At 33.1% G+C, this 14,807-nt stretch overlaps 1 protein-coding gene and 1 long non-coding RNA gene across 2 annotated transcripts; both read right to left on the bottom strand.

The window, feature by feature from the left end:
* Positions 1 to 1,972: 1,972 nt before the first annotated feature.
* Positions 1,973 to 4,342, bottom strand: LOC111907824 (protein HEADING DATE 3A). The gene is made up of 4 exons (XM_023903632.3): positions 4,094 to 4,342; positions 3,915 to 3,976; positions 3,285 to 3,325; positions 1,973 to 2,448 (listed from the first exon to the last, which is right to left on the bottom strand). The coding sequence occupies exons 1-4, from the start codon at positions 4,292 to 4,294 to the stop codon at positions 2,225 to 2,227; spliced, it is 528 nt and encodes a 175-aa protein (XP_023759400.1). The 5' UTR covers positions 4,295 to 4,342; the 3' UTR covers positions 1,973 to 2,224.
* A 3,134-nt stretch (positions 4,343 to 7,476) lies between these two features.
* Positions 7,477 to 8,762, bottom strand: LOC111907825 (uncharacterized). Its single transcript, XR_002855672.2, has 2 exons — positions 8,298 to 8,762; positions 7,477 to 7,816 (listed from the first exon to the last, which is right to left on the bottom strand). It is a non-coding gene; the product is annotated as an uncharacterized LOC111907825 (long non-coding RNA).
* Positions 8,763 to 14,807: the final 6,045 nt, after the last annotated feature.

Consider the following 14,807-nt stretch of genomic DNA (forward strand, 5'->3'; position numbering starts at 1 on the left):
TAGTATTGTATTTTATAATATTTTTGTTACTTAATAACATTGTACTTTAAATATTATATTGTTTTTTCTATTTGAGCATTGTACTTTTGGAAAGTACAATGCTATAATGCAAAAAAATGATTTTTTTTTTGTGTATTTGTATGTAATTTGGAAAGTACAATGCTATAATGGAAAATGAAAAAAAAAATAGTTTGTAAAGTAGAAACTATTTTGTTTTCATTTTTTTTCCATTATAGCATTGTACTTTCCAAGTTGCATACAAATACACACTATTTTTTTTTATTTTTTTCAATTATAGCATTGTACTTTCCAAATCGCATACAAATACACAAACTATTTTTTTTCAATTGTGACATTGTACTTTCCAAGTTGTACGCAAATACACTAACTTTTTTTTTTATTTTTTCCATTATAGCATTGCACTTTCTGCATAAATACACTTAAACATGTTTCCTACACATATTGCATATTCAGTATTGCATCATACATCATACACATTACAATATAGACAAATACACTTAAACATACATCCTACACAAAAAATTTGTGTATTTTGTATGTAATTTGGAAAGTACAATGCTATAATGGAAAAAATATAAAAATAAAAAATAGTTTGTAAAGTACAAACTTTTTTTTTTCATTTTTTCCATTATAACATTGTGCTTTCCAAGTTGCATACAAATACACACTTTTTTTTCAATTATAGCGTTGTACTTTTCTAGTTGCATACAAATACACAAACTTTTTTTTTCAATTATAGCATTATAGCATCATATATATATATATATATATATATATATATATATATATATATATATATATATATATATATATTCATTTTGTCCACACATTACATACATAAATACATACATTATACATACAAATACACTTAAACATACTTCCTATACATATTACATATTCATTATAGCATCATATTTTTTTTCATTATAACAACCTACTTTTTTTTCATTTTCCATACATACAAATTACGTATATAATTTCAAAAGTCATACACATACACAAATACTACACATACAAATACACATGGAAAAACACATACATCATACACATACAAATACATATCATATATACACAATATAAACATTCCACATACAAAATGAAAGATAAAAAGATGAAAAGGATCGTGTGGTGGTGTAATTTCGAAGTTTGCAGCGAGGTTTCCACAATTCCGACAAATAAGTGATGTTCCAAATTTTTTCCGGTAGGAGCTCTAAATTCTGACACTAAAGCTGGAAATTCCAGTAAAGAATCACTACAAATTCGAGTTTTCAGTGGGGAAAAGAGTAAAGTAAAAGAAATTAAAAAAAAACGGTACATAGTTAGACATCGTTACCTGTCGCCGGTGATGGGAGTTGCCGGTGATGTGTGGGGTTGGGGTTTTTTCTGGCGAAATCGAATATATTGATGATTATTCGTTCGGTGCAGAGAGAATTAGTGTTGAGATGAGAAGGGAACACATAACACAAGACAAAAGAAAATGGAAGTATTATTCGTCTAGAGTATTAGTGGCCACAAAATGTCAATAGTGCCGACACATGAGTGGAGGGAAGTTTGACGCCATCTGTTTAGAGTATTAGCGGTGACACCGTCGCCGCTATTGGTGTCGCCACTATTGGTATATGAAACGACGTTCAAGCCGTTGGATTTGCAACAAGATCAATGGGTAGGGTGTAATCTTGGACTTTCACTCGGATCATGGTCAAATAGTATTAGCGGCAATGCCTTTAGCGACAACAACTAACGCGAATGTTGGTTGTTACCGCTAATACTCGTATTTCTTTTAGTGAATAAAACCAGGTCATAAAAAAACATCTTGACATTTGTTGAAACATGTTAATTATGCAAATTTAGCTAATGTTTAATATTTATTTGGCATTAGGTATCCGATCCATTCCATTCTTTCGAGCTATGTAATCCAAAATACTTAGTATTTACAAGTAACAATAAACAATAATGAAAATGATGTATATTTATTTCATTCCAACTCATCATTTTTCTATCGTTTCTAATTATATTACATCTTACAACTACGTACTTCACCCGTAGTTTTCTTATTCCTTTAATTATGACTATGGTTCCTAGTTACATTCTTTTGATATATAACATATAACATATATCATATAGAAAGACTCGTGATAATATGGTGTGCAAGCTATCCATATGCACTTATAACGTCATTGAATGTCATCAACATGCTTTTATCTTATCTTCTTCGCCCACCAAACCCACTTTCACGTTGGCAGTTGAAGTAGACTGCTGCCACCGGAGAACCAAGGTTGTAAAGCTCCGCAAAGTCTTTAGTATTGAAGTTCTGACGCCATCCAGGGGCATACACAGTTTGTCGACCCAACTGTCGGAATAACACAAAAACCATGCGATGAATTCCCATTGACGGCCTTGGACTCTCATAGCACACAATTTCTTGGCCTAAAAAAAGTTAATAAGAATGAAATTAAACCCTACATTACAAAAAAACAATCAAGAAAGATATCAAACAAAAATAAATGAACTTAAGGTGTTGCTTTCGGCATTTGATCCGGGAATCCAATCACATTAATTAAAGTTTATAGCACACTAGAGACGAATTTGTGGGAGATTGACCCTTACCCCATCTTGTTATGGCTTTCAACATGTTCTAAGGAATCGATTATAACGAGAATAAACATTCACACGTGCTTTAGTATCAAAAATTTAAGATTTGACATCATTTAGAGACTGATTAAGTGTCTATTTGAATATCTTTTTGTTTTGCTTTGGGCAGAAAAGATTCTTGGATGACTTAAAAGAGTGAATGCTTTATGAAATTCCTATCCTTTCAAGTGCATATTGCTTATAGATTTCACTTTAGTTGTACAGACGACAGTGACGTTGATTCATAATAATTATTATAATAATAATAAAAAATAGAAAAGTAATATTTTATAGTACCCTTGTTTGCAAGAACACGTATGCTCAAAATAAAATTTGGATTCTTATGAAAAACAAAACCACCCTACCTTTGAGGATTGTTATGTAAATTAGCGAAAATACCTCTTCCTTTGCTCACCTTTTACCATATATACTTATTAAGAAAAATAAAACGAAGTAGCGATCAGCATAAAATCGTGGAAGGATAGAGTTCGTGGACCACAGTATAGTTTTTATTTACGCGATTTTTTTTTTCCAATTTTTATGTAATTAGCCGCAATAAATGATTTCAGAACTAGTGGAGCAACGAACAATATGAATTGTTGGATGTGAAATAAAAAAAACAAAGCACTCACCAAAACGTGCTCCCGTGGTCGCTGGTATATCGGTCACCAACCTATGTGGTTTACATGCAGAGAATAAAGTATTACAAAAAGCAAACGAGTAGACCAATCAGAAGTAACATAAAATATGATGTAGAAAAGAGTATCTGAGATTCGACTTTTACAATAAAAACAAATATATGTTGTTTTCGGAGGTAACATGGTATCAAAAATAAAGCTAGAAAGTAATAGTGATAAATGATGGTTGACCATTGAGTTTAATAATGAAGTGAGAACCTTGTATATCTAAGCTTGCTTTTTGTTTATGTGGTAGCCAGATTAAAGCCATGAAAGCCACTTATATGCTCCTAGACTTTTTATTCTCTTTAAAGTTGCTCATCATGGTTATAATTTCTTTGATTTTGTCATGTTATTGATTAGGGTTTAGATCCAAGCCCTTTATAATTTAGGTTAAACCGATAAAATTAAAGAAATTATTACTTCGGTTTAACCCTCACTATTAAAGGAGCAATCCATTGTCTATCACTATATTGTCACATTTTGAAAAACCTAATCTATTTGCTAAAATGGTTTCCAAAAACATAAATTGAATTTTTTTTTCGTTTCACACATAATAAATGTCTTCTTATACAAGGAGCTTACCAATGCAAGTATTCCCTAAGGTTAGGGTCACTAGGACTTGGAGCATCAGGATCGACCATCACCTAAAAAAGTAATAATGTAACTAAAATAGTTTAATTATAGTTCACAAGAGCGAATTTGGAAGAAAGAAAAAGTGAAAGAAGTAAGGAGGATTAAGAATGAAAAGAAACTAAACGTACTAAAGTGTGAAAAGCCCGGAGGTCGTCACCTCCAATATCAACCCTAGGCTGATTTACCACCTGAGAGGGTTTTAGCTCGCACCCATTGCTAACTTCTCTATCGTTGTATGTTACAGAAAGGTTAATCGACTTTGTGAAACTGTCGAGAACATCTCCTATCACACGTCCAACAACCAACGGGTCCCTCTCCCTAGGCATCATACGAAAATTGGAATTTGGGTTTAGTTTGTTGTGTTTCTTTAAAGCCGGTTGGATGTTGTAGTGGTTTGCATGGAAGTAGTGTTGGTATTTATAGGGTTTATATTTTTCTTTTTGGAGTTGGAGAACATAGTGTGTGGCACCACAAGTATATCACACACAAACATATTCCCTTTATGATGTGATCGATTTAAAATATTGAGGATTCTCCTATGATAGATAGACCAGTGGCGAAGGCTGAGTGATAGACTTGTCAAAAGGGTTGCACTTTCACGCAGTATATGGTTACCAAAGCATGTTGGACTCTATCTTTAGATTCAGAAACAAGAATTCAACACCTAGTTAGTTCTAGAAGTCGAAGGTAAAAGTAATCTGGATAGATAGATAGAGTTATCATTATCATTTGGAATCGGATTGCATTTTTGTAATCTTATCACATAAATAAACGTCATTGATCCGGCACCTCAAATCACTAGATGACATGTATAACAAAATTTAAGGGACAGAGGCGCCGAGAGACAGAATTTTTCAAGTTTTATCCTCGTATTATGAGTATCTTAAGTAGTAGTAATTAACTAGGTCTCTAATTGGAATCTCACAAGTATTAAGGTTAGTGTCACTTGTGGTTCCAAAAATATTAAGTCAGAAGTACACTACAAGAATAATGAGAATTAGCGGCGACAACCATCTTTAACGACGACATGTAACTTTCGCGTTATGTGTCGCTGTTAAAGGTGGCTGTCGCCGCTAATTCCTATCGACCCTGATCCGCGTCGACATACGAGGTGAAACCTCACCCGTTGATTTTGTCCCTAATCTAATGACCGAAAATCAATAATACTCAAAAATTTGACCATCAAAATTTTCTCCAAAACATGTCGCCGCTAATACTCTATATGTCGCCGTTAATACACTATCTGTCGCCGCTAAAAGTCGTCACCGCTAATTCCCTTCGTAGATATAACCCCCTTCAGCTCATTCTCCCTCTTTTGTGGACCCTTTCTCTCTATAACGACTCTGGCAACAACTCCTTCTTTTATGTTTTTCTTATTCTTTATCTTCTCTCTATGTGACATACTCGTTAGTGGTGTCGGATTGTTTCAGCCCCTAGTCCCTTGCCGGAATTGTTGAAGATTTGTCGGAATGTGTTGTTGTCTGCCGGAAATTGGCCGGAAAATTAGTCCTACTGCTGGAATACAGCCACCAGTCCACCACCACATTTCTCCGTAGGATTACACACCACCACATGTTTTATATATGTTTATTTTAATTTTTGTATGTAGAATGTATATTTTGTATATGTATGTGTATCTTGTATGAATATTTTATATGTATATATACGTGTGTTTTTGTATGTGTATTATGTATGTATATTTGTTTTTGTATATATATATTATATATGTATGTATTTGTTGTTGTATGTGTATTACGTATGTATTTGTGTATTGGTATGTGTATTATGTATGTATATTTGTTCTTGTATATATATTATATATGTATGTATTTGTTTTTGTATGCGTATTATGTATGTATTTGTGTATTAGTATGTCTATTATGTATGTATATTTGTTTTTGTATATATATTATATATGTATGTATTTGTTTTTGTATGCGTATTATGTATGTATTTGTGTATTAGTATGTCTATTATGTATGTATATTTGTTTTTGTATATATATTATATATGTACGTATTTGTGTATTATGTATGTATGTATGTTTTTATAACATTTTCATATTTTTATAATATTTTTTATAATTTTAAGAACGTTTGTTTTGTATATGAAATGAACGTTTACAAAAAAAAAAATAAAAAAAAAAAAAAATAAAAAAAATAAAAACTACAATTAACAGTGACACTTTTAGTGGCGACAGTAAAAATTAGCAGCGATAATTGGGATATTAACGATAAGACAACAGCGGCGATGGATCACCACTAAATATATTAGCGGCGACATTCGGAACCTTTAGCAGCAACGGTCATTATTCTTGTAGTACCTGTACTAATAAGAAAGGATTATCACTTTTGTACGTATGTTCTTGATATGACATACAATGTACAAGGCTTTTGTTTTTTAGAATTTGTGTAATAATTTTACTTGTATCTACTAATTAATGTATCAAACTAGTATTTTATATGAAATTTATAACGATAGCGTGGTTATCCAAGGTTCAGAGCAAATAATATTTTATTAGCAACCAATTTAATTAATGTATATTTGATAAGCTAGACAAGATAAAAAAAAATAAATAAGCTATTGTATAATATGCTAGGTAGTGACACAATAATAAAAAAAAAATCGCACAAATCAGGTGTTGCTGGTACCATTTCGGGCACCCATATAAAACCACCTCTAAAGAAATTTCCGGTACTCCAGATAAAAATTATAAGTAAGAAAAGAAAACAAAAGATATTTAGATATATAATTAAAAATTAAACTTATAATTAATTTTTTTTTCTTCCTAATATTAAAATAACTAGTTATAATGAGATTTTTAGGTTTAAACCACACTCCTTCCACTTTCCACTCTACGTCATGTTTCTAATATTATTACACTACAAAAAGCATGCTAATTAGTGACGAAAATGAACAAGTCACTAAACAACTAATGACCAAAAATTTGGTCGTCAATTTTTGTCACAATAGAGATCAGAATATATACATAGTCACTAAAATAGTGACTAAAATATATTGGTCACTATATCCATGAAAACCCATTTCCCCACTAGATATAGTTATTACTAATCAATGAAAATTGTCACTATTTATTCAATTAGTGACCTCAATCTTTTAGCAACCACAAAAATGTCACTGGTTTTTGTTTGTTACCCTATTAATGACCATAGTGACCAAAAAAGTGGTCCCTAAATATATATTGTTAGACCAAAAAATTTGGTTAGTAATAAGGAAAATACAAGAAAAGATGATAGTGACTAGGTTGATGTAATTGCTATAAATTAAAAACTACTCAATTATTTCAATGATAATGTTTGAATAAAATTATATCAAACCTCATATTTGCTTCCAATAAATGTGGTTCCATGATCTTCAAACTTGCTCATATTTTCTTTTCAAAAACATTACTAGAACTAGTGTATATATTTCATGACTACTTAATTTGGTAACATAAGGGACTTTTGAGCATATGGAATCTCCATTAAACTTAGTTAAAACTAATTATCCATTGAGGAATATATGCATCCTTTATTTCAATATTGTAATAGGAATTGGAGGCTGATTCTTGACAGATAGTTGGAGCATACATATGATCGAGTCTCCTTACATCCTTGCATTTAACAAAAATTATGAGCTAAATGCATTAAAAAAAACATGTTATGATTATGAAGCTAAGTTTTATAAGTGATATGAAGAACATATCACTCCAATAACTCCACCATAGAACACGAACACCTCTACATTCCCCAGAGCTTTATCACTAGCTGTTGCATTCATGAATAGACCAAATTTAGCAAGCTTGAAAAAATCTCCAAGGTTTAAGAATTGCTATGAATGTTTACAACCATCTACAAAATACACAAATACCCTAAAAAGAATCAGCATCATCAAACCCACATACATGTGCATCTCAGAAACAATCAGAAACTGATTTACAGTTCAGGAACAAATGAACAGTAAACTGATCAAGTACGAAGCATCAACAAAAATCAGAACCAGTGAGTGATGAACTGAAGCTATGCAGACTTCGCAAAGATCAGAACAAATTACTCAGCAAAACAGAAATCTAACAATTAAAACTTTACAGAAAGCAAAAGAAACTCATCTAATCGTAGTTAATACAACGAACTTAGATAAGAAAAACATTACTGAGGTAATCACTATCATCGATGCTGAAATCGATTGAGGAGAAACAGGTGATTCAGTTGTGGTAAGACGCAGATCGGTAGAGAGACCAACGTTTTAGGGTTTAAAAAAAAGGCTTTTTGTTAAATAAAGGCCATTTGATGTGTTAGGGCTTCAAATAAATGGGGTACGAGATGTTCTTACATGTTCAAAGTTGTTGAAGATCTCTCCGGTAAATCCCTTTCTTATGGATGAGAAGGAGCGCATCGAGAGACTTCTGGTAGTCGATGTACGCTAAGTAATCATGCTTCAGGGGACTTCCGGCGTTGTTTGACCAAATCGGCAATTCCAGTGCACAAGCCATGGCGCTCAAGGTCTTCGATATCATTCACCATGCGCTCGAGCTTGTATTGTACTACGTCCGCCATCATTACTGTGTCGGAGAAAGTGAACAGCAGGCTGCGAAGGGTTTCCGGGCGTTAGGTTATCGACCAACGCCAGTATTAGTTTTTTATTACTGCACAATTAGCCCATAAACATTTTATGTTTTGAAGTTTTACCCCCAATGACTTTCGTTTCACCTATTTCACCACTCTTTTTAAACTTTATTGTCAATTTGGTCCTTTATATATTTCCATTTCTTAGTCGTGATAGTCGATGATGATTTTATGAAGTTTGGCAAATTGATAGAAATGATTTTATTATATTTTATGACCATTATGCTATTTCTTTTTTAAAAAAAAATTTGGTGATCGTTACAGTTATTAATTTTTTCCAATATACATAGTATGTGTTGACAAGAATAATTGATGTGTATGCTTAAATTTATGACCCATACAAATATATGTTTGCGTCTCCGGTTGAATTTTTAACCTAAGTAATTTTATTAAGTATCATTGTTAGAGATTTTTAACCTAAGTAATTTTATTAAGAATTTAAGTTGGAATCTATTGCAATATAAAAGAATTCAATACGTTACATAAATTAAAAATTATATTTCTTTGTATAACAAAAAATATAAGGAAGGCCTTGTTAAGATTCATATTGTCCACACATACTCGTCATTTCCCATTCTTTTCTGTACCACGACCATGTTGACTAGCTACCTTGGGAACTTGACCTCCTTTATCATCCTTGTCTTAAGAAGTTATTCCACTTCTTCTTGGATGATCTGATTCCTCTCGGGTGCAAATTTCCTTTTTTTTTTGGTGTAATGGTCTGCAAGAAGGATCAATGTTAAGTTTGTGATTTATAATATTTTTCTCTATACATGTCATGTCTTTGTGTTTCCATACGAAGGTTTTCCTTTTTTCTTTTTGAAACATTATTATATCATCTTCTATGTTTTCAGGGATTGATGATCTTATGAGTACTTTCGCACGGGATCCTTAAGGTCTAGGGACACTTCTTTTGTTTCTTGTTCTTCGGCTTCTAGTACATGTTATGCCCTTTTCTTTAATTTCTATGCTTGGCGTGGAACTGTGGAAGTCTTCATCAAGGTCTTGTAGCACTCATTGGATTCTTGTTGATAAATTGCGATCTTCACTGTCCCCCAGTGAGTGGGTATCTTCACACATTGATGGTATGTTGATGGAACTGCCTTCATGTCGTGGATCAATGGTCTACCTAATATAATATTATAGGAGGATAATGTATCAATTATGCAAAAGCATTGCATGGTGTTTACCCCCTCAATGTAGATAGGAAGATTTATTTCACTAACCGTAAGTTTTGTTTCGCTACTGAATCCTATTAGCACTGGGGATCTTTTGACTATTTCAGACTCTAGGATGTTCATTCTTTTTAAAGTATCCAGGAGTATAATGTTGACTTAGGATCATCCTTCAACACGGATCCATCTAACAAAATGGTTGGCGATGTAAATAGTGATCACCAATCCATCGTGGTGAGGATCCTAGATGTCTACTCTATTTGTTTCGTCGAAGGTGATTTGCTTCTTGTTCGTGATTGATGTATTCTTCCGTGTTCTTCCTTCGTTCTCTATTTTTGATACTTTAGTATGCCTTTTTGCTGCAGAATAAGAGGTACCACAAATGTCAGAACCTCCAGAGATAACATTGATTACCTTGGCATCTACAAGAGGGTGTCCTTGTTTTTCTAGGATATTATGAGGATCTTGATCCTTTTCTTTGGATCTTTCTTTTCTTCTCCTAAGGATCTCTATAATGTGACCAAAGTCTTCATGGTATGCACACCACTTGGACTTATCTTTCCAGAATGTGGACTTTTCTCCCTTTTCTGGCCATCTCTTTTTTTCGCCAAGATCCTGCATAGAGAATATTAAAACTAAAACATCCACAGAAAAGCAATAGTCAGTGATATCGAGAAATTCTTCTTCCTCTCCTTCATATTGAAGAGAATTAACCATGTGATGATCAGGATTGGAATATGGTTATAACTTATAGGATCTTTGGACCAAGGAGTCAACCTTCCTACTGGGGTAATCGTATAAGTTTGGTGGCTTACTCCTCTTTTGGATCTCCTTGTCTTCTTTGAGCCATATAAACCTTAGTGCTTTGTTTCTTACTTCGTCCGTTCTTTTTCATGGTGTCATTACAAGGTCTTCATAGAAATGAGAATCCTTCTTTAAGCCAATTTTGAAGGCTTCTATGGTGGTTTCCATGTCAATATTGGGGATACTCAAAGCCTCCCTACCAAAGCTATTCACAAAATCACTAAGGGATTCCTTAGGATCCTAAACTACCCGGTAAAGATCACTAGTGGCTTTTTTGAATGTTGTGCTACCAGAAAATTGACTATTAAAAAGATTAACTATGTAAGAAAATGAGGTAACAGAGTAAGGAGGAACGTTGAGAATCCATTTTAAGGTTGATCCTTTGAGGGTCGAACAAAAACCTTTTTATAGACGAGCTTCCTTTAAATGTGTGGGAATGGGGATGATCTCCTACCTTTCCTGGTATTGTGCCACATTTTCTTCAGGATCCATAGTTCCACCGTAAGGCTTCGTGTTGGGAGTTTGGAAGTGCTTTAGGACTTTAGTATCAGCTATCGCATGTGCAAATCTTGAGATCATGTGGCTCGTGGGGGATACCTCTAGTATAGGTTGGACCACTTTAAGCACACTTAAGAATATATCCCTTAACTATTGAAGTTCCTCGGCCATGACCGAGCTTATTCTTGTATCAAGGTCCATAGAGTTATTATTAAAAGTGTAATTGTTAATGGAGTTACTAGGATCCTTGTTAATGAGAGTGATGAAGGTTTTGTCGGGATCTCGGATCACATAGGCTCGCTTGTTTGGAGTTGCATCCCATGTAGGATCAGGTGTTGGTGTTGAGGATCTTATCTCCTAGCAGTTTCATGAGGATCCTATATTGTCAATGTTCAGGATCTTGGGTTGCAAGATCAAGGGTGCTGCTCCTAGGGGTTTATGGATCTCCTTCCTCAATCTCTCCATTTACATGAGCTCCTTCCTATTATCCTTATTATACTGTGTAACTTATTGTTCAAGTCTCTTCATCATAACAAAGAGCATGTTCTTGGAAATCACTACAGGGTGATCCTGAAATCCTCGGGTAGTGACCGTAGAGGTATTTCTATGTGGTGCATCAGAAGCCACTCCTCTTGGAGGTGGGGGAAGGTTCTTAGAGGAAATGGGAGGAATGGAGGAAAAGGATAACGTTGGTTGGGTGGACATGATTTCTGAATGATTGTAAACACTAAGGCCCCACGGTGGGCGCCAAATTGTGTTGGTCAAAATTGATCAAGTAATATTCCACCAAATTGTATGAGAGGTTGTTGTGTCTAAGGTAATTCAAGTATCGAACAATGATCAAAGTGAAAGAATTGAGTTACAAGGAAAGCCCTTGGTCCTTTATAGGATCTTCGGTGGAAAACCTTAAGAGGAGATAATGATCACATACCTTATTCTTATTGATTTGAATGTAAGATTACAGAAATGGTGATGGTAATAGGAATACAAAAGTAGTAGTAGAGCTATTTGTTTCCATAGTGTGTGAATTACATGTGTATTTATAGTCTAGACTAAACAACATGGATCCTATTAAATGAGTATATGCACGTTGTTTGATTTGGTATTCCTAGGTCTTAAGCCTGCTTGAAGCGATTCTTCGTTAGGAATGAGTCTTATGTTGACCATTCCTACACATGTGAGAAAAAGGAATAGAACTATATCCATCAAAATTGTTAAGAAATCATATCGATAATGATCTGGATCCTAAGGTATGTTTAAGGATCATGGAGCTTTGTTAACATCGAGCATCCTGAATATGGTTTCAGGATCCTGCCCTAACATATATATATATATATATATATATATATATATATATATATATATATATATATATATATATATATATATATATATATATGTTAGGGCAGGATCCCATAATCAGGTTTTGGATCCTTAATATTTCTGAAGCTTCTGGATCACTAAATATATCAAAGGATCTTAATTATTATCATTAATATTTCCTAACATTTTTAACAGCGACAATCTTCTTTCTTTTTCTCACTTGTGTAGAATTAGTCAACATACGACCAATTCTCAACGGAGAACCACTTCAACCAAGCTTAGGACCCGGGAATACCATGTCAAACAACATGCAAATATTTGTTTAAGGATGATCCCAAAAATATCAGATATCTTGTTATTTAGCTTAGACTATAAATAACACATGTATATCGCATACTACACACAGAAAAACCTCTACTATTTCACTTGTACTCTTATTATCTTCATTATCACTATAAACCTTCTTCGAAATTAATAAACACAACAAGGAAGGTGATCATTATCACCTCCCAAGGTTTTATGTCGGAGATCCTAGTAAGGATCAAAGGCTTACCTTGTAAACTCGCTTGTGTCATTTATACTTCATTAGCATATTCATTTTGATCACAACTCCACGGCCTCTTATACAAGTAATTATTCCTCAGTTAATATAAACTCTATATAACTAGTTCTATGATGTCCTTTGTCAATTCTATTAGGAAGAGTTGGAGGAATTTCAGTTTCCTTAATATCATTTTCAAATTCAAATTGAAAACTAGGGAAACTGTAGGTTATTCGATGGCTGACTCTTGAATCTTATCAATATTTGTGTGGCTCTCGCTAGCTCTTCTGGATATCAGTTCCCTCTTAAGAAGGAATACCCTCTTAGCAACAAACATTTTGTTCTCAAAAGGTTTGTAAAACTATTATCTAAAACTCTTGTTGGTAAGTCCAACAAGAAGACACCTTTCTACTAGAAGTTTTAGATTTTTAAGCATTTCATGACGAGCGTAAGCCTCACAATCATAGACGTCCATATGTGCTAGTGAGGGATGAACCCTTACTCCACATCTCAAAGAATTTCTTATAAACTTTCTTAGTTGTTGCAAGACCAAGGACTATTGTAACACTATTAATGGTACAATCCATGAACTTTTGGTAAGTATGATACGACTCATCAAGTACCAAATCAATCAATGATTTGTTTCTCTACGCAACTACACTTTTTTCGACAATGTTTTGGGTAAAGACGTCTCATTAAATATTTTCATAATTCCTTCGATGATCGACAATGTTTTTACTAAGATGCCCACTATCCCTATATGATTTGAGTATCTTGTCCTTTGGCCCAAATGATTCTAAACTTCGTTTTACGACAATTCTGAACATCTTAAAGGTTCCACACTCATGTTCGAAGCTTTCCTTCTCATGCATTATGGTTAATCTAAATGGTCTATTATCAATAACTAATTCCTGTAGATATTCACATCACCAAGTGATCAATGTCATCTATTTTGATAAACATGATTTTCCTTTATTATAAGACTTGCATTCAAATGATATCCATAATTTTCTCAAACGGGACACTTAGTGATGCATTTCTTTTTTATATATTCAAGACAATGACTCTACAAATATACTTTATCCAAACTTTTGGATGTATTCGAATTAGTATGTATCGTGGACAATTTGAATGAACCATTAGTTAAGATTAATTCCAATGGATATTCATACTATCATATACTGAGTTGACCATCCAACTTGAGACTTGCATTTATAAGACTTGTGGTTAAATGGACTTCAATATTCTATCCAAATGGATCTTTGGTAATGCAATTCTATTTTTCAAGAAAATGATTCCACAATAATAAATCTCATTCAAATATTTGAATCTACTTCTGATTTATTGTTACTATACAAGTATCACAGATCTCATGACTTTCCTTTCAAACATGTTCAAACACTCTAAATAATTAATAACAATATTAAGAAATTTTTTGTATAAACAAATTTTGAATCATAAGACCATATACTAAAGTTTTAGGCAGAATGAGGTGTCTTTTGATCCTATGATAAGTAACAAGGGATCGGTATTCACAATCATTTTCCTTCTCCATTTTTCAATCTTCATACTTCCTTTTAGCCGCTACACATTTTTTTTCCAAATGTCAGTACTCGATCCATAGTAAAATAATCAAGGATTGACAGTAATTTTCCAATGGTATTATGAATTTGCATATATGATTTGTAGACATAAAAATTTGCGAGAACAATTTACCTTTTGATCCAATGGATAGTAGCATGGGCTCGATATCCATTATCAAATCATCTTCTCAATGTTTCAGTCTTATCTATCATACATATTGGGCATTTATGCTTTATTGGTCATTATATTGTTATGGAAATGAATAGTCTATCAAAAAATGTCTCAGAATTAG

Source organism: Lactuca sativa, chromosome 2 (assembly GCF_002870075.4).
Source record: "Lactuca sativa cultivar Salinas chromosome 2, Lsat_Salinas_v11, whole genome shotgun sequence".
NCBI classification, from domain to species: domain Eukaryota; kingdom Viridiplantae; phylum Streptophyta; class Magnoliopsida; order Asterales; family Asteraceae; genus Lactuca; species Lactuca sativa.

Excerpts from the sequence above, each read along its gene's own strand:
- LOC111907824 (XM_023903632.3), bottom strand. The coding sequence starts at position 4,294 with ATGATGCCTAGGGAGAGGGACCCGTTGGTTGTTGGACGTGTGATAGGA. Across the intron at positions 3,977-4,093 it reads TCCGGGCTTTTCACACTTTA|GTGATGGTCGATCCTGATGC; the intron begins GTACGTTTAGTT and ends TTACTTTTTTAG. Across the intron at positions 2,449-3,284 it reads GACCACGGGAGCACGTTTTG|GCCAAGAAATTGTGTGCTAT; the intron begins GTGAGTGCTTTG and ends AACTTTTTTTAG.